Genomic DNA, 27,011 nt, shown 5'->3' with positions numbered 1-27,011 from the left:
TTTCGCTAAAACTTCAACTTACCGTTATGCACCTGCTCTGCTGTGCGCCGCGCCGCAAGGTCTATAGCTGCTATAAGTAACATGGCCGAAATACATACATATGTAGCGGCGGCTGGCGGTGCATGCGAAGCGTAAGAAACTGTACCAAAAAATTGAGTTTACCGTTTTAATGCTAGACTTGCGCTACATGCATGCAAGTGTACTTATGTGTGTCAGTGTCTGCAGCCATTGGTCTATATGTGGGTGCAATGTGTGGCAAAATTTATTATAGATTTGTTTTACAAATTTTTGCCAGCATATTCTTACTTACATCCTGTGCTGTGTTGTCTAGCTTTGGCGTGTTTTGCTTTCCACGCTTCATATGTATGTGTGTGTTTGTGCATCTAGCTCGTGAATTTTCTTTTTCTGTCAACTTGAGTCGCCCTTTAAATATGCTTTTCTACCTTTTTACTTTGACTTGATTTCATTTTGTATGCAAATGTGTTGTTATTGCAATCTCTATAACAATTTTTTTCTATGTTAGAGCTCTTTTTGTAGCAACGCCTTATGGAGGGCAGCAGCCGCATTAATAGTAGCCGCCATATTGGCATTGGCGTCGGCATGACTTTGACTTTTGCCAAAGCGCCATAGTCACGTTAAACGTTGTTGTATTTGTTTTTGTGTTGGCGCACATGCAAATTCTATACGTGTGCGCAATGCGACGCTGTGTAGCATACATGTATGTATATGTGTATGTATGCAGGTGCCGCACTGCCTTGGCTGCCAGCCTGCTTACCTACCCCAAGTGAAGTTGTGGAAATTGCATGCTTATTTACAATAGCAGTTTCTACAAAGAGCACTAGGGCAGTGGCGATATTGCAGTTAACTCTTCTTCTTCCGCCGCCACAAACGATGCTTGTGCCTCACTTGCATACATGTATTTTGTGCTAGTACTTTAGTCGCCTTGTTTCTATGTATGTATATGGTCTATGCACCATACACATATATATACGGTCATGTAAATAAATATACACATACATATCTGATATGCTGTATATTTGTGCCTCTGCAAATGTGTTGTGCTGCTGCCTGCCTTCATGTTGTTTACTCACTTATCGTCTACACTGTCGCTGTCAATATGCAATTTTATCTTTTGAATTTTCACTCTTCATCTGTGCGTCTTCACTGTGTGTATGTTTATTCCGGTGTTTTTTCATTACATGTAAACATAAGTTGTTTTATTTCCATTTGGTAACATGTAAACAAAAGTCTGGCTGTCATTGCTACCTTCCCTAAAGTTGCTGTCAAATTGATATTTAACCGTTGCGCATACACGGTTGCATTTTTTGCATACATATAGACCCCGAACAGAGTATATTAAATTTGTAAAACAATTTTAACATCTAGAAGGAAATGTCAGAGATTCTAAGAAGAATAAAAGTATTCAACGTCACGAGCTTAGTCGATTTAGTCATATCCGGCTCTCTGAATATATGCGAAATAGTCTCTCGGTATTTGAGATATCGCGCTGAAATTTCGCACACGCACTTTTCTATCCAAGAAACTGCTCATTTGTCGGAAATAGCGATATCGGTTCACAAGAACATATAGCTGCCATACAAACTAAGCGATCAAAATCAAGCCCTTATAAGGGAAACTATTTAATATGAGGATATATCTTCATGAAATTTGGTACGAATTATTATCCAAAGCAACGTCATAAGCTTCGAAGAAATTGTTGAGATCGGACCACTATAACATATAGCTGTCATACAAACAAACCGATAGAATCAAGGCCTTACATGAAAACTTGTTTTATTTGACGAGATATCTTCACGAAATTCGACACGAATTATTTTCAAAGACAACGCTACAATTTACGAAGAAATAGTACAGATCGTACCTCTATAGCATATAGCTGCCATACAAGCTAACTGGTAAAAATCATGTTTTTGTATGGAAAACTTTTTCATATGACAAGATAGCTTCTCGAATTTCGACATAGATTATTCCCTCATAGAACTCCACAACCTCCGTAGAAATCGTTCAGATCGGTTTACTAAAGCATATAGCTTCCATACAAAGTGGCCGACCAAACTCAAATCCTTGTATGGAAAACTTTTTTAATTAGCAAAATATCTTCATCAAATCTAAGCTTCAGATTATTGACCAAGATAGCGCTACAATCTACGAAGAATTAGTTCAGATCGGATCACTATAGCATGTAGCTGCCATGCAAAATTACCGATTAAAATCTAAGTAATAATCATTTTATGCCCTTTCGTGCTATAAGAAATGCACCTGTGAAGGATATTATAACTCTGTTCAGCCAAAGTTAACGTTTATTCTTGTTTTTCCAGTACATAATTTTCATATGTACTACCAAAATCAGCAGTTTTCATACAACCAAGGTAACAACCTAAAGTCAGCTGAGAAAGTAATACTGACTTCGCCTAAGCCTTTTCAAGTCTGTCAAGCTCTATAAACAATGTATAATACGAAGAACACTAGCAGGCTTTCTGGCTTTTTCATTTTCAAGTTGATTTCTCTCTTTATTAAGTTTGGATTATCAATCCCTTATGCTTTTAAGAGAGCAGAAATGCATCAAAATATTTTAAACTACAGCAAAAACTCTAAAATTTTATAATACTTTTATCTTTTCATTCTAAGATTTCTTAATTTGAATGTTTTTGTTTAGTCTTCTGCCTACAAAAACTTTCCAACCTTCTCAAACCGAAAATAGCGCTACCTGACAGTTCTTGAAAGCATACGTATAAGTTGAAACCGGTATGTACCGGTTATATACGACCCACGTTCTTGAGTAGCATTTCTACTTGCTTTTAAAGCATAAATTCTATAAGCAAATAATTCCATCTATCCAGAAGCTATTTTTACACACCCTTTTAGGCATCGATTCTACTTCAGCTTCTATACATTGAAATACCACATTTTTTGCATCGTATCCTAGGTAAGTGCCATTCAGTCACTGTTCACCACTCTCTCTTCTTCACCATGCCCACTTTTCACCATTCGTAGTCGCTGTCGCTGTCATCTGTTATCTGTCAACAACACTTAATCATACCTCGTCGATTCAACTACTATTTACACTAACAGTAATTCTCCACCGCCACTTCCCTACCAAGCGGTAGAGTCATGTCTATTATCTATATTTGTCGTCATCATAGCTGCTTACAGCGTTTGCACTCGCTTTTTGTGATTTTCCTACGCTCGTTCTGTTATTTGTTTACCTACAAAGTCATTTGCTTTTGTTTTTGTTATCACTCTGCATTTTTTTTTTTTGTGTGTTTTGTTGTAAACGCTTGTTTTCCGTTTTGTTGCACACTTTTTGCCTCACACAAAAGAGTTGAAAAGACGCCGCCCTTTGCTGTGCGACTCTTTGCTTTTCTTTCCTCGTTTTGCAATTCGTTCGCCCACCGCGCCTGGCAGCGCCGCAAAAAATCTGTTTGGCTTAGAAAAGCTTACAAACGCTTGCAACTGCTACCCATGTGCCACATCATTTTCCATCATTTCATGTTTACTGTTTGAGTCGGTTGCATTTTTTGACGTCAACTGCATTTGTGTTCTTCTTTTCATCTCTCGATTTGGCTGATATTTATTTTTGCCGCTTTTTAAGCTTGTTGCCACTTTTGCTTGTTGTTTTCTTGTGCCTTTGTGGCGCCTGTTTGCCGGCTTTCAATGCTTTTCTATAGGTTAGCAATCTTTTTGCTTTCTATTTTTTATTTTATTTTTCATTTCTATTGAAATTTGTATATAAGAAGCAAATGTTTGTCGTTCTATTTGCATTTGTGGCATTTTTACTTAGTGCCTTTCATTATATAAATAGGCATGTACACTGTTACAATTGTGCTTAGAGATCGACGTTTCGGTTGTGGTGTAGTATTTTCGTGCTCTTAAGTTGCTTTAAAGTTGTGGTGCTCAGAGAATATTCTAAAATATTTTTAAAAGGTTACGACTATTTCTTCATTATTTTCTTGATTCTTAATTTTTAAATATTTTATTACTATTTTTTTTATTATTTTTATTACTATATTTTAATTTTTATTCAAGCTGATAGCTACTGGTTTAATCTTCAGGGTTTTCGCTTTCAGTAGTATCTCTATGGGCGAAGGTTAATCTAGAAACTCGTGCTAGCTACAACAAAATAAAAAACGACAACTTAGTTTACATAAAAATTAACTCGTAGGTTAGGTTAGCTTAAATAGTCGATCCAAATAGAGATCTCACTTGGACAGCTTATAACGCCAGACAGCTGTAGTAGCTAGAACGCCTATAAAATTCAACATAAAGACCCTCATAAATCAACAAAGCGCTTTGTTTTGGCTATGTCTCCTGATTCGTAGAAGGTATGACTGCCGAGATGTTTCAACCTCAGAACTGCAAAGGCTAGAGCTGGAACGGAGTAGACAGTGCTTTGATGTTTCCAAATCAACTTCTTCTTCGTTACAACTTTGACAATTTGTGACCGAAATAACTAGTAAAGAACGTGTGTTCTTAGATTACATAAACGACCAAAAAATCAAGAATTTTTATCAAAAAACTGAACAAAATATGAATAAAAAAATTCATCAAATTTTTTTACCTAAAAGCAAAATTATAAAAAATGGGTTACTCTAATTTATCACAAATGTTTAAAAACAACTGACTGGAAAAAAATTATAAAATATCAGGTTACATAAATCTTTCGAGCAAACAAATATATATAATATATCAAGAATTTTTATAAAACATTTTTACAAAAAAAAATGTTTTTTGTTTTTATTAAAAATTATCTAACAAAATTTTATCAAGAAATTTTGTCAAAAAATTTGTCAAGAATTTTTATCAAAAAATTTTACCAAAAAATGTTTTTTGTTTTTATCAAAAATTATCAAAAAAAATTTTATCAAGAAATTTTGTCAAAAAATTTATCAAGAATTTTTATCAAAAAATTTTACCAAAAAATGTATCAACAACTTAAGAAAAAATTTTATTAAGAGTTTCTATCGAAAAATTTATCAAAACTTTTTACCAAAAAAAATTTTTTTAATGAAATTTTATCAAGAACTTTTATCAAAAGATAAATTTTTTTCACAAAAAAATATAAAATAATAGGTAACATAATTTTTGCGACCAAACAAATATTTTTTTTTATTATTATCACAAAAAAATTGTATCAAGAGTCTTTATCAAAAAATTTATTAAAAAAAATTATCAAAAGGGTTAACCAAAAAATGTTTTCCAGAAAAAAAATATTGTTTATCAAAAAATATCAGAAAATGAAATTTTGTTAAGAATTTTTATCAAAAAAGAAATTTGTTTACAAAAAAAAAATATAAAATAAAAGGTTACATGAATTTTTTTTATCAAAAATTATCACCAAAAAATTTTATCAAGAATTTTTATCAAAAATTAAAAACAGAATGTATTAAGAATTTTTATAAAAAAAATTTATCAAACATTTTTAGCCAAAAAAAATAAATTTTTATCAAAAATATCAGAAACTAAACTTTTATCAAGAATTTTTATCAAAAATTTGTCTCAAAAAATTATCAAATATTTTTATTAAAAAAAATGTTTTTAATTAAAAAAATATAAGCCTATGTTGTTATGTAAATATTTTTTTTGACCTAACAAAAAATTATTTTTTATTAAAGATTATCAGAATAAAAAATGCATTAATTTCAAAAAAGTTTCTAAAATTTGGGTGCATTTGATGGACAAAAATTATATATAAAGCAAAGTTATAGCAGATAAAGGTACAGTTTAGCTATAATGACATTTAACCTGTCTTTACCCACACATACTATACATACATATGTATGTACATATGTATGCGGCTTGAAAAATCAAATCACAAAAAAATGCCTTCCATCACTTTGTGCACTGCTCAATTTAAATGAAATTATATCTATGCAAAAGCGGCATACATATCTACACTTGAACAAAGAGAATTAAAGCCGATTGATTTGTCGTACATATAAGCACTCATATACAAATATGGCATATACATACATACATGTCTGTAGATGAGTGTGCCTGAGTCATTGAAAATCAAACGTGGAAAGTAAATTTAAACAAGATTGCAATTACCAACAAACGCTGGTCAAACATGCGCGACAGCAGGCGAAACACAAAGTCAACAAGCACGAGCAAGTTACAACAAAACGAAGCGGCATAGAGAGATAGCAGCTATTGGCGGCAATGCAGCAGTTCGGCCAAATGGCGTAAAAATTAAGTCGCCTGCAACAAATTAAACATCAATCGATGAGCTGAAGCGATATCAGCCGGCCAGCGGTTGGACGAAAAGCAATTTAAAGTTGGCAAATTAGCGAATAAAGCGCACAAAAAGCGTTTACGGCGCTGGGCAAACAGACGAAACCGGACGTGGGTGAAAGTAAACAGCGCGAAAATTGGCTTGTTGGCGGCTAAAGTACACAACGCCGGATGGATAAGCGGACATGAGAGGTCAAAAGCAAATATGTAGTTTTTTTTTTTGTAATATATAAACTATATTGGTTCCGGACATACAGCTGCAAATACACATACTCTTATATACATATGTATATAAAATATAAAATAAACTATCTACTTGCTCTATAGACATATTTGAGTGTGTTGCATAGTGTTTGGTCCAAAAAGACTTTAAGCCTGCGTTTAGTATTAAAAAAGTAAGCTGTAAACTATCATTGCAATTAATTTAAAAATACATTTCTCATACGAATAGTAAAAGTTCCTTAATGACATTCGCTGCTCGTGGCGAAAAAACGAAATGAAACATAATTGAAATCCACATAATAATAAAATAAAATAAAAATACAAGCCCCTCAGCAGAATTGTGTAAAAATAATTTTAAATCTGTCCAGGCAACATTGTCAGGTTTGCGGATTTACAGCTTACGCGTAGCTTACAAACTTACATAAATCCATATATACACACATCCTCGTGTATATAACAACCGCGCGTGCGACAAGTGTTGTGTATAACAACAACCATTATAGCCAAAGCCTGTATGTAAATTACAAAAACTTGCATATTACATTTTTTGCACCCCATTCTCACTTTTCGCAACCATTCATACTCTTTTTTATTATTTTGGTTTTCCTTTTTGTTGTGTAAATCATAAAAAAGCTCATAATGAAAATGCAACATTGCGTTGTGCGCTCGGCGCCAGCTTCGCTTCGTGTAATGATGGGGGTTAAGAAGAAAATCAGTTGGTGGGCGTGCAGTGTCTATGGATGTAGTTGTAAAAAATCGTACTAGGTGAGTGTGATGTGGCAGAAGATAGGCCAGCATTTTCTGGAAATATACAATGTATATGTGTATATTAGGGTGACTCAAAAATTTAATAATTTTTTTTTACAATAATTTGTAAAAATGCATTAAAAATCCAAGCTAAATAACGAAAATAATTACTAGTTTCTATAAATATATATGCACATACACATATACATTAGGGTGGAAAAAATATTTTTTTTCATTTAATTTTTTTTTTAATTTTATTTTTTTTTTTATAATTCCTAGTTTAAAAATATATATATATATATATATATATATATATATACATATATGCACATTCATACATATGTATGTATGTAAGGCTGGGAGAAAAAAATTTATTTTTCAATTTATTTTTAATTTTAATTTTTTTTTAATATTTCGTAGTTTTTTTTTTAATAAATATGCACCTACATACATTAGGGTGGAACATAATTTATTTTATTTTAAATTTTAAATTTTTTTCATAATATTTTTATTTTTAGTGTTTTCAATAATTTATAAAAAGGCGTTAGAAATGCATACAATGTAAAAAAAATATATTTGGCTTATTTAAATGTGTAATAAAAAATTGTAAATCGTTGCCTGTTAATATTAATATTAAGAGCTCAAAACTTATCACATTTTTTTACCATTTCGGACGATATTTTGACCTTATGTATACTAAAAAAAATTTGTTGCTCCAACCTAATACATATATTGTATGTGTCTTGCCTCTGCTAATGCTTATCAAAACGATTGGCCTAACAAAAATCTAGCACTGACAGCACTTATAAATAGTAGATACCTAATTATTTTATGTTTTGGAGACACATTATCCAACACTTCTTTCTCCTCTTTGTAAGTCAAATTTTGTTGGAAACTGTGCACAATTGAACTGATATAAGGTATATTGAGAACTAAAAGAAATAAATTATATTTTTTTCTGACTCAGAATTTAAGCGGTCTTAATACGTTAGTGCAGAATCGAGTTCACGAGCAATGAAAAATAGTTAGATTGTTCCTTTATTTGACTTGCATAAATTCTATTTTGTGGAATGAATATGTGAAAATAATTTTCAACCTCAACCAGTCATAATGAATGACTTCCAAAATAAAAATCAATACTATAACAAAAGCCACAGTCTAACAAAATGTTTAACCAAAAGTTTAACCAAAATTTTAACCAAAAATTTAACCAAAAATTTAACCAAAAATTTAACTAAAAATTTAACCAAAAAGTTTAACCAAAAATTTAATCAAAAATTTAACCAAAAGTCTAACCTAACAATATTGACATTAATAAAATGTTTCATGATCATTATAACCTCTTCAATATACCTATAAAATACCTGTACATAGTGGACATACTTGTACGAGTATACCTGCATATAATGGATATATGTATATATAGTATATAATAGTTATACGTGCATATGTATATAGGTTTACTATATATTAATTCACACTGTGCCACTGCCACACAGCTATACCTTCAAGAGGCAACCTACCAAAGTGACGGTGTTTCCCAGCTTTCTACATGCTCGCCACGGCACACTGCAGTGTTACCCCACTTTTCTTACCATCAACGGCCTACACATTGCCTTGCAACATTGATGTTGCACCATGCGCCTGTCTGTTGTGAGTTGTCACCAAATGCTTATATATAAAATGAAAGGCAGTGGGGTGGGCGCGAGTAAAGCAAATCAGTGAGGGAGTATTGCCAGAAGATACCCAGCTGCCTACAAAGCCATACATAACACACATAAATTTCTTCCGTGTGCTTGTGTGCGTGTTGCTAGTAGTTGAGTGCACATGTTGAAAAGTCGTTCCAGTCTTTGTTTGTGGCAACAACGCGTTGGCATGTGCATATAATATTTGTTAATAGAAAAAAATGGCAGGCCTTTTCAAAAGCCTAGACAACAGAGTGCACCAAAGTCATACATACCATACATACATACTTTACAACAACAGCAAATGCTGCACTACTGCACTGCTGCGACGCTGCATACATACTTAAGTATGTAAATAAGTAGTTGCATATGCATGGAAGTGTGTTGCATTTATATGTGTCTGTATGTAAGCTAGTAGCTGGCTTGCCTTCATTGTGTGTCGTTGGCATACTGACTGCCACTGCCAGTGCCAGTGCCAGTGCCAAAGCCAAACCCAGTGCCACTGCCATTGCTACAAAAGCATGGATATTTGTTGTTGTTGCTGTTTGTATTGTTGTTGTTGGTTTTATTGCTATTGTTGTTTTTATTATTGTTGTTGGTTTTGTTCCTATTGTTTTTGTTGTTATTATTTTTGTGTTCGCTGACATTTTTGTTGTTGTTGTTTTTGCACTTTTTGTTGTTGTTTTAATTTTCATTTTTATCGTTGCTTCTATTTTTGTTGTTGTTGCTGTTGCTGCCATTGCCGTCACTATGACTGCTACCGATTCAGCACTTGCAACATTACATGCCACAATAAGCTTGTCGCATTGCAGCGCGCCACCGTGTCACCGCCGCCCATCTTCAGCACCAGCACCAGCACTAGGCTTGTTCACTGCCGTTGGGCTGGTTTTTCTTTACAACTTTTGCGCTATTTATTTGAATTTTTGTAACGCTCACGGATTATGTGGGTATGTAGTGTTAAACATGCCACAAATATACAACACACATTGTGTATATACCGAATATACTTATATACATACATATATATATGTCTGTACGCTTCAATAGCATTCCACTAGCGCGGCTGCACAAGGCTCCGGCGCAAAGGCACAATAACACAATGAACTCTATGTTGAACGACTGGTTCGTACGGTGGGCGGTTTGTGCGCCTCCAGTGGTGGTGGTGTGTGGTGGCAGCGGCTGATCGATGGCAGGCTGGTTTGTGGGCAAACTAGATTGTGGTAGGCCGTTGCTGTTAACTATTACTTACCTATATAAATGTATATGCACCTACTCGTGCTGCTGCCTTGTTGTTGTCGTTTGTGCGTCATAGTGTGGCATGCAACGGATAGGCGGCTGGTGTTGTTCGTGCTGGCAGTTGGCAGCAGCTGCCACTGGATTTTCCAACTTGCTTTTATATTTGTAATGTTTTAGTTGTTTTTGTTTTTGTTTGCTTGGTTTGTGTGTGCTGCTTTGTTGCACTTTACTTTTTTATTGTGTGTATATTCCTTTTTGCTTTTTTGTTTGTTTTTATTATTCTTGTTAGCGATTTATTTGGTATTCATTTCACATTCATTTTCATCGCTGCGCTCTGCTTTGCTTTACTTCACTTCTCAGCTGTTGTCAACAACGTCATTTGGTTGTTGCTTGTAAATACACAATTTGTAAGTGTTGTTGTTGTTATGTATATACGTACATATGTACATATATTTCTGTGTGCTCATATTTGTTATTGCACTTGTTAATAGTTATGTTGGAGGCGCCGCTGCTTAGTAGAGAAGGCCCTTCAAACAGTGGGACGGCTTGGCGCATAAGAGAGGGAGGAAGGTGCTTAATGCACGTGAAAAGTAGTTGGTGTGGCGTGGTGTTCGGTTTGTTGGTATCAGTTGAAGATTCTAGTGGGTTTGTGTTCGCTTGTGTTGTGCATTGTTTTTGTTGTTGTAGTGCAGTTAGTCTGTTCTTAGCATTTGGCTTTACTTTTCTTTTTAGTTTCTCTTGTTAATTTTTTTTTTGTTTTTTGTTTAATTTTTTTCTTTATTTGTTTACATGCAGCTACTTACATATGCTGTTAAAGTCTGTTTCATAATATATTGTACACACATGCTTGTTATATTATATATATGTCATAAGCATAATATCTGCTGTGATTATGTCTGCATACGGTTATATAATATATTTTGAAGTTACAGTCAGAAATATTTATACCCTGAACAGAGTATATTAAGTTAGCCACGAAGTTTGTTGTACCTAAAAGGAAACGTAAAACATGTCACTAATTGATCAGCATAACGAGCTGAGTCGATTTAGTCATGTCCGTCTGTCACTTGTCGGTATGTATGGCTGTATATACACAAAGTAGTCCCTCAGCTTTTGAGATATCGATCGAAAATTTTGCACACGTCGTTTTCTCCACGGTTTTTCTTGTTTTTCATATTTTCAATATCCTAATTAATTTTCTACTAACTAACAGCGGTAACTCAGAAACTTTGCGAGATATCGTTTGATAATTTTAGTTCCTTATTTTTAAAGGTATAAACTGTAGAAATATCGAAAAAATATTTTTATTTTTTTATTTTCACACTAAGTGTGCTCCTCAACAGTTGAAAAAATTAAATCACGTTATTTCTAATCAATAAATTAGATTTTTTAAGCTGAATATGTTACTCAAAACCGAAGTTTGTTCTTTCGTAAACAAAAAAGCCGAATTTTGGAAAAAAATTGGAAAAAAAAATTAAAAAAATATAAAAAAAATTAAAAAAGAAATTAAAAAAAAATTTTAAATTTTAATTTGAAAAATATTTTTTAAAAATATACATATAAATAAAATAAAAAAATTTATTTGTGATTTTTAGAGCATAATAAAAATAACTGTTGCAGAAAAAAGTTTGAAATTTTTTTTTTTTAAATTAAAACAAAATATTAAAAAAAACTTGAAAAAAAATTTAAAAGAAATTTGAAAAAAATTGAATTAAAGATTAAATTTAAAAGAAAATTTATTTATAATTTTTAGAGCATTATAATAATAACTGTTGCTAAAAAAGTTTGAAAAAAAAATTTTAAAAATTAAAAAAAAATTAAAAAAAAATTTAAAAAATTTAAAAAAATTTAAAAAATTTAAAAAATGTAAAAAAAAATAAAAAATTGTAAAAAAATTTAAATAAATTGAAAAAAAAAAATTAAAAAAATTTAATTTGAAAAATATTTTTAATTAATAATAAAATTTTTAGAACGTGATAATAATAACTGTTGCTGCTGTAGAGGCAGAAAATATTCTTAAAAGCTTTCGTGGAATGCTGGCGGTATAAAAAACCTGGACGTTCCGGGAACGTGGGACGTGGGAACTAAAGCTATATTACTTGATTTCTATATCCTTGGAAAGCTTTTCAAATAAAGAAAAGTTTGCTTCAGAACCAGTTTTCGGCAGAGCACATTGGAGTCTACCGAAAGTAACTGACTAGATTTTTAAAATTCTGTTAACTATGTCTGCAATATATTGCAAAAAGTACAAGAAAATCAGTTATAGGCAAGTGCAGTGCCGGATCCAGAATTTCCTTTGGGAGGGATGGGATTTTTATTCTACACAAAAAAAATTTTGATCGAGAGCTTAGAAACCAGGTAACCACGCCAGTACCACGCAAACGAGTCGAGCAAACTCAGTGCCCTATCCAGATTTTATTTCTGGACGCTTCTACAGCAAAAAAATTTAACCCCCAAAACCCCTCGTGAATCCGCCACTACTTATTGTTGTTATTTCTATCGGCTGTTTTTTCTATTTTTGTTGTGGATCACCCACGGTGATTTGAGAAAGTTGCCTTGCAATAGCATATCAAACGGTTCACTGGGTATCGCCAGCCTGCTGTTGCATCGAAACACACTAATCAAGTAATGCATAACTGTTTTGGACTTTTTGCATGGTTCATTGTTATGCAGTCACTGTCACCAACTTGTTACTAATATGTCTGCTCTTATTTAAGCCCGTCATTATTCTTCTCGCACACATATTGCTGTGCAGCTACTTTTTGTTGGCTAATTCCTCGAAACTTTTTACCACACACTGCAACTTCATATGAAGCACACATAGATACATGCAAGCATACAAAAAATGCATACATATGTATGTATTAAAAAAATGTAACTGTGTCTAGTTGTGTACTTAGTACCGAACTTTTGTTTTGCTTTTGTGCTTGCTAGTTGCCACTTCTATTTAATGTATTCTTCCACATACTTTGGCGCGTCTTTGCTAGCTTTATTGCTATTGTTGCTAAATTTATTGTTGTTGTTAGTGTGTATTATAAGGTTGTGGATTTGTTTTTGCTGTATAACGCTCGGTACTTGTCGGAAATTGCACTCATAGGCGACGAAACGTGACTATTTAAACTAACTTTTGTAAGTGTACTCGTATGTACATATGTATATGTGATATACACACTATATATGTGTGTTTTGCATGTACTCATACTTCTTTTGCATTTCTAGTGTGCCATTCTTAAGACTTCCAGCATGTCTGTGGTTACTTAGACGTACTAAGTAGCAAGTGTCTAGGATTTGTGCGGTCGTTTTTACTGGATTTTTTGCCTTCACTTTTGAGTGTGTGATATATGCAGTTTACATGATAGTAATGGTAGGAAAACCTTATTGCAACCACTTAGCGCTTAAAGTGACTGCGTGAAAATGGTATGGCTTCAAATGTATCTAGAGGAAACCAAGAAAAAAATGCTACAAACTTCGAATAAAGTGTTCAGATCGGTTCACTAAAGCATTAGCTGTCGTACAAATTTATCGCTTAAATAAAAATCCTTGTATGGAAAACTTTTTTATTTGACAAATAGACTCACGAAATTTTACATATATTATTACCTAAGGCAGCGTTATCATCTCCAAAAGAATTGTTCAGATCAAACCACTATAGCATATAGCTCTCATACAAACTGAACGTTCGAAGTAAAGCTCTTGTATGAATAACTTTTTCATTTGACGAGATATCTTCACGAAATTTGGCATATATTATTGCCCAAAACAACGCTTTAATCTGTGGAGAAATTGTTTAAATTAGGGTACTATAGCATATAGCTGCCTTACAAACTGATTGCTCAAATTGAAGTTCTTGTATGGAAAACTTTTTTATTTGACAAAATATACTCACAAAATTTTACATATATTATTATCTAAGGCAGAGTTACCATCTCCAAAGGAATTGTTTAAATCGGACTACTATAGCATATAGCGGCCATACAAACTGATCGTTCAAATTAAAGTTCTTATATGGAAAACTTTTTTATTTGACGAGACATCTTCACATAATTTTACGTGGATTATTGTCCTAAGCAACGTTATAATCTCCGAACATATCATTCAGATCTTACCACTATAGCATATAGCTGCCATACAAACTGAACGAAATAAATCAGGCTAAATATCTTTCTATAATCATTTATGCTATAAGAAATGCTACGATGTAGCCGACAATAATGTTTTTTCTTGTTTTTGTTATTATAATTTTTTCTTTTACATATTTAAAAAAAAATTGCCTTGTATTTAAACACTTGCCTGCAAGTTATGCATTAATGCATTTGTATTTGTTTTTATTGTTGTTATTGCTTGCTTATATCAATTTCACTGCCAATTGCAATAACGAGCACTGAAAGTTGCCGGCTGTTTGCAGTTTCTGCAGGGAAAAGTTTCGCCAGAAAAACCTGTAAATCGGCGCTCTTCTCACAATAGCATACCTTTTGATTGCTATCATTGTTGTTGTTGTGTTTGTTTTAATGCAGTTGCTGTCAGCTCACTTGCTTGTTGCAGTGATTTGCTGTTTTTGCTGCGCTGCCTTTCAGGTTTTAGCTTTTTGGCCTGTGTTGTTGAAGCTGCATTTGCCTGCCACCATTGGTTGCACGCGATGACTGGCGGTGTGCTTGTCTGACGGTCTGTTGGCAAGTCGTTATATTTTACGACATTTGTCATTTTGACTTTGTAAATGTTTCAGTACATATAGATTTATTCAATTCAGTGTAATTCTATGTATATACATACATACATATATATTATAATTTCCCCCTTATGCCTGTTAATGTTTGATTTGACTTGATTTTATTCATGCAGTCGATTTTCATATTATTTCTCATGCCGCCTCTGTCAGTTGTATATAGCGTCCGTCTTTTGCCGGCAAAATGTCCATCAAAAGTAGAAAATTTATGAAAATGCATTGCCGCTTAAAATTTCAATATTTTAGCGTTAAGTGTGGCAAATATAATGGTACTTGGGGAAAATATTCAGTGAAGGTACCTGAGTTGATGACGAGTATATGATAGCATATTTACTTTAGATTTCTAGGTATTTAATTTTAAAGTAATGGTCTTTTAGAAATCTAAATATCAAGTTATAGTTCAGATAACTGTCGCATTAAAATTTTTTCACCATACCATCATTTATTCACCTCACTCGTGGTTATATGTACTTTTTAGTCTTATTTTGCATTAGAGATTCTATTTGCTTCTGAGTTATAGGTATTTTCTGCGATAAGTGATTAGAAATTTAAATATAAAGTTGTTTAGTCAACTGCCACTTTAAAATTATTTCACCATATAATTTTTTATCCTCCTCACTCGTGGTTAGACGTGATTTTTTAGTCTTACTTTGCATTAGAAACTCCACTTACTTGAAAATTTTATTATATACATACATATATATATTTATATATATTTAAAAAATTAAAAAAAAAAATGTATTTGCCTTTATTTAGCGTGCTCACCTTACTCCCTCATGCTTTTTTCTAACTGGCTTAGTTGCTTGTCATTACTCTACTACAGATCACTCATACGCCATGGAGGCTGGCATGTATTGCTGTATGAATATTATTTAAATTTTTTTTTAATAAAAATTACTTATATACATTTTTATGAAATTTTTTTTAATAATTTTATATGCAAATATTATTTTTTTTTAACAAAAAATTCAAATTAGTTTCAGTTATAGTTGTCAATTTATTTAATAATAATTTTATACATAAATTTTAGTGAAATTTTTTAAATAATCATTTTATAATAAATTTAGACAATTTTTGAAATATTAATTTTATATAAAAATTGTATTCTAATTTTATTTTATTTTTTAATTTGTTGTGTAAAAATCTATATTTAAATTTCATTCTAATTTTTTATGAAACCTAGCCACCCTTTAGCATTATATTTTCTTTTGCTTTCGCTGCGAATGATTTTTTTAATACAATTCTCAATACCTGGAAATATCACAATGCGGTACTCATAAATACGAACAGAGTATCAGTAATTATTGAGACTATTATAGTGGTAATTAAATTATTCAATGGCTAATCAATCCACTGCTTTCAATAACACGAAAAGGTAAGCGCTTAACAACAAAAAGAGAAAATAAATTTAAAAAATATAAAAGTAAAAAAAATTTAAAGAAAGTTAAAAAAAAATAAAAATAAAAAATTTAAAAATTAAAAACAAAAAACAAAAAAGTTAAAAAAATTAAAATTAAACTGAAAATAAAAAAAAAAAAAATTAAACATTAAACATTAACGAATAAAAAATAAAAAGCCCATTGTAAACTTCACAATACTGTATTTACTTCTCACAAATTCCCATACAATGTACATGCATATACATATATGTATATATTATTTTAACAAAATTGCCTAACAATCCACAAATAAATTAATTCCTAGAAACGCATCTTCACTTCACAACGCATATCCTTGCTTGTTACATAAAATCCGATTTAATTAAATTCGTAATCCAACACTGTCAGTTTTATATAATTTCTTGCGTCTACGAAAGCGTGCCGCTTCCCTGAAAATGAAAATTAACTAGCAATTATATGTATTTTCATAAATCTGCATTAGATTATTTGGGTAAATCTGCGATGCCCAACATATTTCTGTTCAGTAGCTCTTATTCATACATATACATATAAATACAATTAACTAGGTATGTATGTTTACATATGTAGAAGTTTGCATAAGCTTTGTTTGTGTATTTGATTTCTTCACGTGAAAACATATCAATTACTGGACTTATAGCCAGCAGTGGTACTTGTGCGCCAGCGTAATGGCATACATGTATGTATATGTATGTCTATATTTAGTACACTATGGTACTTAGGTGGGCTCCAATCAAGGTTCGCTTAATTGCAAATTTAATACATTCCTTGGTAGCTGGAAATATGTGTTTTAAGGTGGTGGTGCTGCGCTGAAAATAAAAGAAAAGTACATATGTGAAGATTTGCTTTGGCTTCAAATTTTCTCAAATCGTACATAGCCATCTTTTCCGAAAACAAATCATTTAAAAAAATTTTAAATCAAATAAATGCAATGAAAACAAAATAAAAATATGCTATTTAATAAAAATAAAATTTGTAAAATGAGAAAGAATCTATAAATTAAAAAAATATTAGTAATAAAAACCAGTAAAAAAATTAATAAAAAAATAAACATTTAAAAAATACAACTAAAAAACAATAAAGAATAATAAAAATCACAAAAATTTAATAAATAATTTTTGATAAGAAAAGCAAAATAACTAAATTAAAATAATGAAAAATGTGAATAAAAAATTCATAAAAAATATGAAGAAAAGTAAAAGTTTAAATAATACTAAACAAATAATAACATTATTTAAATAAAAAAAAAATAACCAAATAAATAAATTTTAGAGATGTATATAAAATTAAATATCAAAAGTAAAAAAAAAAACACAATTTTAATAAAAAATTTAAAAAATATTAATAAAGTATTAAAAAAAAAATAATAAAAATATAAAAATTTAATAATAAGTAATTGGAAGCCCGAAATACGAAAATATACTAAAAATAATAAATAATACTAAAGAGGTAAAAATAAAATAAATATAATATAAAAATTTGAATAAAAAAAAATCATAAAAAAATGAATAAAAGTAAAAGTTTTAATAATACTAAAAATATACTAAAAAAAAAATACTAAAAAAATAATAACATAATTTAAATAAAAAAAAATTAATCACATAAATAAATTTTAGAGATGTATACAAAATTAAATATCAAAAGTACAAAAAAAAATTACTAAAATATTGCTCAAAAATAAAATTTAAAAATTATTAATAAAAATTTAATAATAAGTAATTGGAAGCCCGAATTATTAATGAAATAATACTAAAACGGTGAAAATAAAATAAAATAAATATAAAATAAAAATGTGCATAAGAAAATCATACAAAATATGAATAAAAATAAAAATAATAGTTTAAATAAAACTAAAAAATTTAATAAAAGAAATTATTTAAAAAATGTAGAAAAAACAAAAAATCAAAAAAAAAAAAACAATTTTAATAAAAAGAGATATAAAAAATATTGAAAAAAATTTAATAATAAATAATTCGAAACCCGAAATATTAATAAAATAATACTAAACAAATAAAAATTAATACAAAATTTTTAATTAAATATTAAGAAATTAGAAACCCGATTCCAACTACTTCTAAATTTTATTGAACTTGCACTGTTTATGTGAAGTTCAAATTTTGTTGTACACAGTCATTCCGCCTTTATATGCCAAGATATATTGCGTGTAAAGCATTTCCTACAGCTCCTTATAGTCCTCCAGATGCTTGAATGTAATAAAACAAACATTAAGTTAGTTGGTCTCAAGCATTTTGTCTGCCAAAATGGAAAAAAATCGAAAAGAGAGTTAACGAAAGCTCTATAAAAAATAACTTATTTCGGGCTTGCTTAACAAAATTATTAAATATATTAAATATATATGAAAAATATTAATTATTTATTGTTGTCATGCCATTTTTAAGAATTTAAACTCACAGTTAGACTCCTGGCGCCAGTGCTTGTACAGCGACATAAGTGCATACGCTGCGTATGAGTAACTTGTTTTTTTTTTTAATGACGATTCAAACACAGATTGTGAAGTAAAGCATTTTAGTGCTATTTTTTACCATTATCAATAGTAAACTAAGCAAATATATTCAAAACCGAATTTCAAGGAAACTTATGTCGTAAAAATTATAGTGATATTACTACTATTATCATCAATTGACTTTTAACGATAATATTTAAAATCTTTTAATATATACATAGTAGTATATAATTGCAGTCCACACTTAATTTTATACATATTTTTATCACTTTCAAAGACTTTTCATGCAATATAGTATATTGAAAATCACAGTAAGCAGCTGTAGCGGCAGACACGCCATGACGCGAGAGCATACTAATTTGAAAATGTGCACATATCAAAAATTCCAAATGCCAGCTACTCGCTTATGTTCTCTTTACACGTATTAAGTGCCGCCTGAAGCTGCAGTTATTTGTATAGGCGCAGAGTATTTTCGAGCAAGTGAATGCGCATGCGTTTGTGCGCTTGCTGCTTTCCTATTTTATATTTTTAAAACTATTTATATGGATGTATATCTTATAGTTTTTATATCAAAACAGTTCAGCAATTCATATATGTACATATTTACAATTTTTGAGTGCGGCTTCCTTTAAAGATATGCTTGTACCTTCATTGTGTGTATGTATATGTAAATATTAAATAATTTACTGAAGCCAGAGCAGTTGCTAAAGGCAAAAAAAATTAATTATACCTATATTTTATAGCTAATACGAGTACGTATGCAAGGGTTATTATAGGTTTATACTGCCATAAAAATGCTTAAACTTTTCAACTGTGGCGGGCAATAATTTTAAAAAAAATTTAATTTTAAATTTTAAAATACTTATTATCTATTTGCGGGTATAATACAAAATTAACTAAAATTATTTGAATTGGCAAAAAATATATCATTTTAATTTATTGCCAAATTATGCATCCAAAAAATGAATTCAAAATATTTAATTTTATTTTAATTACACATTCAAAAAATATGTAATTTAAATGCAAAATGTTAATATAAAAAATTCCAAAAAAAAGTCGAAAAAATATGTAAATTATGTTGACAAAAAAAAAATATTTAAATATAATTTCTATTTCAATCCAAAATGATAATATAACATTAAAAAAACAAAAATATTTCGTATATATTTAGACAATATTAATAAAACATAAATAACATTATTTTTTTATTTAATTAATATTTTGGATTAAAATGAAAACTGTTTTTTTTTTAATTTTATAATTAATAGTTTAATAATTTAATTTAATATTAAATAATTAATTATAAAAATTGAATTCATTTAAATCCAAATAATTAATATAAAAGCTAAAATATGCAAAATTAAAAAATATTTAAGTTATTTAATCTATATTTAATAATTAAAATATTTAATTTTATAATTAATAGTTTAATAATTTAATTTAATATCAAATAATTAATTATAAAAAAATTCATTTAAATCCAAATAATTAATTCAAAAGCTAAAATATGCAAAATTAAAAAATATTTAAATTACTTAATATATTTTTAATAATTAAGATATTTTGAAGTCAAAAATATTAATAAAAAAAGTATTACTGTTAACTCACCGTCGAAATGCGCTTACGCACTCCACTCTCTAATATTCATACACACTGTTAGTTTCTCCGCAACTCATCGCTGTTATTAACATAACATAATGTGTTATAACTCGCTTCGTCACATTTGATATCAATTTTTGGTGCGATCGTTTTCTAAGGTTTACCGGTCTTGTGCGCAAACGCTCATGCATAATTTATTGCTGTACTTCGGCATTTGCATATGGACGTAAAAGCATTCGCACATACATATGTGTATTGTAGACATGTATACAAGCCTTTAGATAACATATACATACATACATTCATATACATACATATATACTTAACATGGGTATGTAAGTATGTCTGTGCTTTATTAAATGCATTGAAAGCCACTTAATAGGCAGCACAGCAATATATTAACATTCTAAACCAGTCGAAAAATATATTTTGACAGCGGCAATACGAATTTTTCGTTGCCTTAATGTTTCTATTAAGCGGTCGAGAACGATACACATACCATTAAACATATATGAATGCAGACATATATACTTATATGTACATACAGGCGTACATATTAACATATGTACATATATTATTTTTATTAACAATTATATTTGTATTTTGTCGTGGCGGCAATCATTCGGTCACTTCGTTATAACGTCGTTTTGTCGCTTTGTTTCTTATTCACACCATTCGTCGATTACTCATACGCCGCGGCTGTCGATGATTATTTTTTGGCTTAAATTATGGCTAACAATCAGGTCGCGCTCAATTCGTGAGACCTTCATTTAGTCATTGTTAACCATATGTATACCCACTTGTATACCTACATATATGTATATGCCCGTTTGTAGCGAAGAGAGCGAAATCTCACACATTTCGCGTCTTTTTACGTGCTTACACACACTTGTGCATATACATGCACGATTTTTGTGTCTTATTATTTCTTCATATTTTACTTGTATATTTGTATTTGCTGTCGCTCTGCTTTGTCATTCATCTTCACCGGCTCAGTTCAGTGCCGCTAGTTCACCGATCCGCCGATCTGCTGACCGCGCGTCATTTTGCATTTTTGTTTTGAAATCAAAGCTGTCGCAGTTCAACATTTTTTACGAGTTTTACGACTTTTTCGGGGGTCTTCCAAGGTTCCAAAGTGTCAGTGTTAAAATAAAGAAATTTCGCCGAAATATAATTTTAGAAAGTCGTACTTCTTTCTAGTCTAGTTCCAAGTGCTTACAGACAGCCGTAGATAGGTCGGTGCTGTTTGTCATTGTGCGTGTTTAAAATTCTCGTATTAATGTCTAATTGTTGTACCAAAAATGCTCGAAGGTAAATTTACACTGCGTTGTTGTTGCGGCGTCATTGTATCTAGTGTGTTGTCAGTAACCTGTTTATAAAATTCAATTAGTGTGCGTGTGTGTTAAATATTATGTTTTGTTTTTGTATTTGCGTGCGTCGCAATTCATATTTCAGTTTTTATGGACACGTGCGTTGGTTAAATGTATTTACACATTCACCTGTTGAGTGAAGCTCAAAAATAGTTGCGGCGTTAAAAGTACAAAAGCTGTATGTCTTGTCAAAAATTTTCGCCTATAGAATTGTATGAATGAAAGTCTAATGTAAATATGTGTGGATTTCAATTGCAAAAAATATATATATGTAATTGCGTTGTATTTTGTTTGGATGCTTTGTATACTGATATACTGAAGCGTTTTTAAATTACTGATGACATCACTTGTGGACGAAATTAGAAGAACTGAATTTCTGTAATGAAATTTGTTGTGAAATGTTGTAGTAAATTTGTGTAAATGTTTAATTATATGCAAATATCAAAAAAATGCTGTGTAATTGTTTTTGAAGGTTATCACGTGATAAAATAAGTGCTTATAATCAAATTTTAAAACTCAAATTATAAGATGCTTTTGTGTAGTGTTCATGAAAACACAATTAAACCAGCGTCAGGGAATAAAATTTATGAAATTTCGATTATAAGAATTTGAAATGATCTTTAGTGTTGATGTAACCACATCTTGTGATGTTTTTTATAACACAAAACTTTTTGAACTTCTCTGTTATTGAATTAAAAAAACTGTAAAATTTCAGTTTTGAAATTTTCAAGTTGTGATGTGTTGCTGATGTGACCACATCATGTGATGTTTTTTATAACGCAATTAAAACTCGCGATCTTAACTGTTATGGAATAAAAAAATATGTAAAATATCAGTTTTGAAATTTTCAAATAATGTTGATGTGACTACATCATATGATGTTTTCTATAACGCACACATGCGATCTTAACTGTTTCGGAATTAAAATACAGTTTGTAGTATTACAAATATTAAAATGCAAAATGATTTTTAGTGAAGATGTGATATCATCATATGATGTTTTCTATATCGCTCGCGTTTCACATGCGATCTTAACTGTTATGGAATTAAAATACAGTTTGTAGTATTGCAAATATTAAAATACAAAATGATTTTTAGTCAAGATGTGATTTCATCATATGATGTTTTCTATAACGCATGCGTTTCACATGCGATCTTAACTGTTATGGAATTAAAATACAGTTTGTAGTATTGCAAATATTAAAATACAAAATGATTTTTAGTGAAGATGTGATTCCATCATATGATGTTTTCTATAACGCATGCGTTTCACATGCGATCTTAACTGTTATGGAATTAAAATACAGTTTGTAGTATTACAAATATAAAAATATAAAATTATTTTTAGTGATGATGTGATTTTATCATATGATATTATATCTATCGTATTGCTTAAGTTTTTAAAATTTTAATTCTAAATTTCAAATAAGTTTAGTCATGATTGGATCAAATGACGTTTTAGAGTATTGCTCTAAAATGTCGCTATTTTAACTGATGTCGAGAATAAAATTTGTTAAATTTCAGATTTGAAAATATCGAAACAATTTTCAGCGTTGATGTGACCTCATCATATGATGTTTTTATATATTTTGTACATTGTCGTGGTTTTAATTAAATTTATTTAAAAAAAATTGTAAAATTTCATTCCTGAAAATTTTTACTGATGATGTGACATCATATGATGTTCTATATGTTGCTTGTAAAATGGCGCCATTTTAACTAATTTTTATTTCAAATTAAATTGTAAAATCTCAGTTTTAAAAGATTCAATTTACTTTACTTTTTAAAACTTTAGTGATGATGTGATTACATCATGTGATCTTTTATTCATCGCATGCATAATACTGTGAACTTAACACGTATTTATATTTAATATAAAAATTCTACATTCTTAGTTATTTTCTATATCGCTATAAATGCCGCCCGTAAATTGCTACCCAAAATGTATGCGCTCAAACCTTGAACCAACCTATTAAGTCACCCATTATAGCGCTTTCACGGTTCTTTACTAAATAATCTCTATGTCTTCTTCACTTTCTAGGCCGCGATGATCTCTCACCGTCGAGCAGTCTCAACGGCTATTCGGCAAATGAAAGTTGTGATGTCAAAAAGATCAAAAAAGGTCCGGCGCCGCGCCTACAGGAGGAGCTGTGCTTGGTGTGCGGCGATCGGGCATCCGGCTACCATTACAATGCGCTCACCTGCGAAGGTTGTAAGGGTTTCTTTCGGCGCAGCGTCACGAAGAATGCCGTTTATTGTTGTAAATTCGGACGCTCCTGTGAAATGGACATGTATATGCGGCGAAAATGTCAAGAATGTCGCATGAAGAAATGTCTAGCGGTGGGTATGCGACCGGAATGCGTGGTGCCGGAAAATCAATGCGCTATGAAGCGGCGTGAGAAGAAGGCGCAAAAGGAGAAAGAGAAACAAACTACTGGTAATTCGCCGATCATATGCAAAAGCGAATCCATTAAGAATGAAATACTCGAACTGATGAACTGTGAACCGCCGTCGCATCCAACATGTCCGGTAAGTCGCGACTTGCAATAAGAAAGAAAGAAAGATAAACAGTAATGGTTTACTTTGTGTGTTTCATTTACAGTTGCTACCTGATGATATTGTGGCCAAGTGCAGGGCGAGTAACATTCCGCCGCTCACGCGTAACCAGTTGGCGGTCATATACAAACTGATCTGGTATCAGGATGGCTATGAACAGCCATCGGAGGAAGATCTGAAGAGTATTATGGTAAGTCAATAAGAGTAGAGATCAAAGCACACTAGATGCGAAAGCAAAAATAAGAGCAATGGTTGTCGATAGCGAAAGAGCGCGGGGTACCTAACTTCAAACTCGCCTTAATGACAAATAAGCATCAACTATTTTTTATACGCTGTTACGTTTCCTTAAGTAATTAACGGTATTTTTTATATCTTGCAACACAGAGCACCCCCGATGAAAACGAAAGCCCGAATGATGTCAGCTTTCGGCATATAACCGAAATTACCATTTTGACAGTACAACTTATTGTGGAGTTTGCAAAAGGTTTACCGGCATTTACGAAAATTCCACAAGAAGATCAAATCACGTTGCTGAAGGTGAGCATATATTGTATATTAAAGATTCAACAATTTTCTAAACTAACCTCTTTTTTGTAACGAAAAATTACAGGCCTGCTCATCGGAAGTAATGATGTTGCGTATGGCCCGACGTTACGATCACAGTTCGGATTCCATATTCTTCGCCAACAATCGTTCATATACGCGTGATGCGTACAAAATGGCCGGTGTGGCCGATAATATTGAGGATCTATTGCATTTTTGTCGGCAGATGTACTCGATGAAGGTCGACAACGTCGAATACGCTCTCCTCACTGCCATTTTGATCTTCTCCGATCGGCCGGGACTCGAAAAGGCCGAACTAGTCGAAGCGATACAAAGTTACTACATCAATACGCTGCGCGTATATATAATTAATCGACATTGCGGCGATACCAAGAGTCTGGTCTTCTTCGCCAAATTACTCTCCATATTAACGGAACTGCGCACGCTGGGCAATCAGAATGCCGAAATGTGTTTCTCATTGAAATTGAAGAATCGTAAACTGCCGAAATTCCTCGAAGAAATCTGGGACGTACATGCGGTGCCACCATCCGTGCAATCACACATACAGGCAACGCAAGCCGAACGCGAAAGTCTGGAGGTCACCGCAGCCGTAGTCGCCACCACATCCACATCAGCCGCCGCAAGTACGTCCGCCTCCGGTTCACCCACTGACATGGTCGCCGGTGGTTTTGCGAATAATTCGCCCAATTCCACATCGGTCTCAACGAGCGCTATCGGCATGAACGGTGGTCTGCTGCATGCCACACAAACAGGCATATATAATGGGTCGCGGCAATGGAATTGGCATGCAACTGTCGGGAGACCATCACATGATGGGCATACAGCTAAAGCAGGAGCATATGATGGGAAACGTGGATCACAATACGGCGGCAAAGCACTGCTACTCGGTGGCAGTGGTGAATGTAGTGGTGGTGGTGGTGTTGATGGCCGCTTGTTGCACGACAACGACGTGCACTTGGATGACAGCATCGAGGATGTCTTGGATGGTGGTGATGTCGTTGTTGGCGGCGTTCAAGGGCTCGAATGAGCTGTGTAGCAGCGCAGCTAGTGTGGCAACAACGCTAATTGCTTGTGATACGCTGACTGCGTAGCGCCCATTTTTATTTTGGTCTAATATATTAAGCTTTCGTTCGTTGTTAAGCGGTGGGTTACAGGCGCTGCCCAGCACAGGTGTTACGCAAGGCAATGCGTGCGTTGCAGTTGGGATTTTTGTATGGCAGCTAGACATGCAATCAAGGCGATTTAAAGTGAATTTGGTCGGCATGGCAATGTGATGGCGCGTACCGTTGTATGTATGTATATGGAGGCGTGTACTTTAAATTTTGTTGATTTACGGTACAAGCTACAACAAAAACTGCAGTTATTTAGTGATTAAGTGAGCGCGCGCGCGCAAGCGTTGCGGCATGCACCAAGCGGTGGTAGCAAAACACAATGAAAATATTATAAAAAATAGTATAAAACACACACACACACATGCAAATTGTTGCATTAAAGTAACGAAGCATACTTGTAAATTATTATCAATGCTACTGTACTGTCGTCATTTTGTATTTATATATATATTTAAATAATGGGAAAGTGTTGTTGTTGATGGCAGACAACGTGTTTCTTACTTGTTTGTTGTTTTGCAGCAAAATTGTGTAAGCAAATTGCAGTGCGTGGCGTAGAGGGTATATATGAAAAACATATAAACACAATTATTGTAAAAACGGAGCAAAATTACTAAGCGCTTAGTATGTAATTAATAAATAATATATAACAAAAAGAAAATATAAATTTTATTATTAAATTATAGCGTAGCATACATTTAGGTGTAGCGGCGTCTTTACATCTAAGCGGACATTTAAAAAGCATGAACATATAATATAGGTCTGTTCACAAGGCAGTCTCTTTTTGTAGTTAAACTAAAACACACAACAATAAACAATATGCACACACACATATATACCAACACATAGACAGGCTAAATTGAAAAACAACTAAAATAATAAAATATTAAAATAAAAAATAATTAAAATAAAACAAATGAAAATAAAAAACAATACAAATAAAATATAATTAATATTAATAAAAACATAATGAAAATAATTAAAAATTAAAAACAATGAAAATAAAAAGTAATTAAAAATATATAACAATGAAAATAAAAAATAATTAAAATAAAAACATAAAAAT

At 31.6% G+C, this 27,011-nt stretch overlaps 1 protein-coding gene across 1 annotated transcript in view; it reads left to right on the top strand.

Annotated features, from left to right (window-relative positions):
• The window catches only part of LOC120770309 (ecdysone receptor), a 283,075-nt gene extending 256,279 nt beyond the window's left edge, over positions 1 to 26,796 (top strand). Inside the window, exons 3-6 of the mRNA XM_040097679.1 lie at positions 23,758 to 24,245; positions 24,319 to 24,462; positions 24,657 to 24,809; positions 24,883 to 26,796. Coding sequence (XP_039953613.1) covers positions 23,758 to 24,245; positions 24,319 to 24,462; positions 24,657 to 24,809; positions 24,883 to 25,863 — 1,766 coding nt within the window. The 3' untranslated portion in view covers positions 25,864 to 26,796. The remainder of the gene's footprint in view (positions 1 to 23,757; positions 24,246 to 24,318; positions 24,463 to 24,656; positions 24,810 to 24,882) is intronic.
• Positions 26,797 to 27,011: the final 215 nt, after the last annotated feature.

The sequence above is a fragment of the Bactrocera tryoni genome, chromosome 3, assembly GCF_016617805.1.
Source record: "Bactrocera tryoni isolate S06 chromosome 3, CSIRO_BtryS06_freeze2, whole genome shotgun sequence".
Classification (NCBI taxonomy): Eukaryota; Metazoa; Arthropoda; class Insecta; order Diptera; family Tephritidae; genus Bactrocera; species Bactrocera tryoni.
Note: the sequence above shows the minus strand (reverse complement) of the source record. Positions and strands in the feature narration are given on the sequence as shown.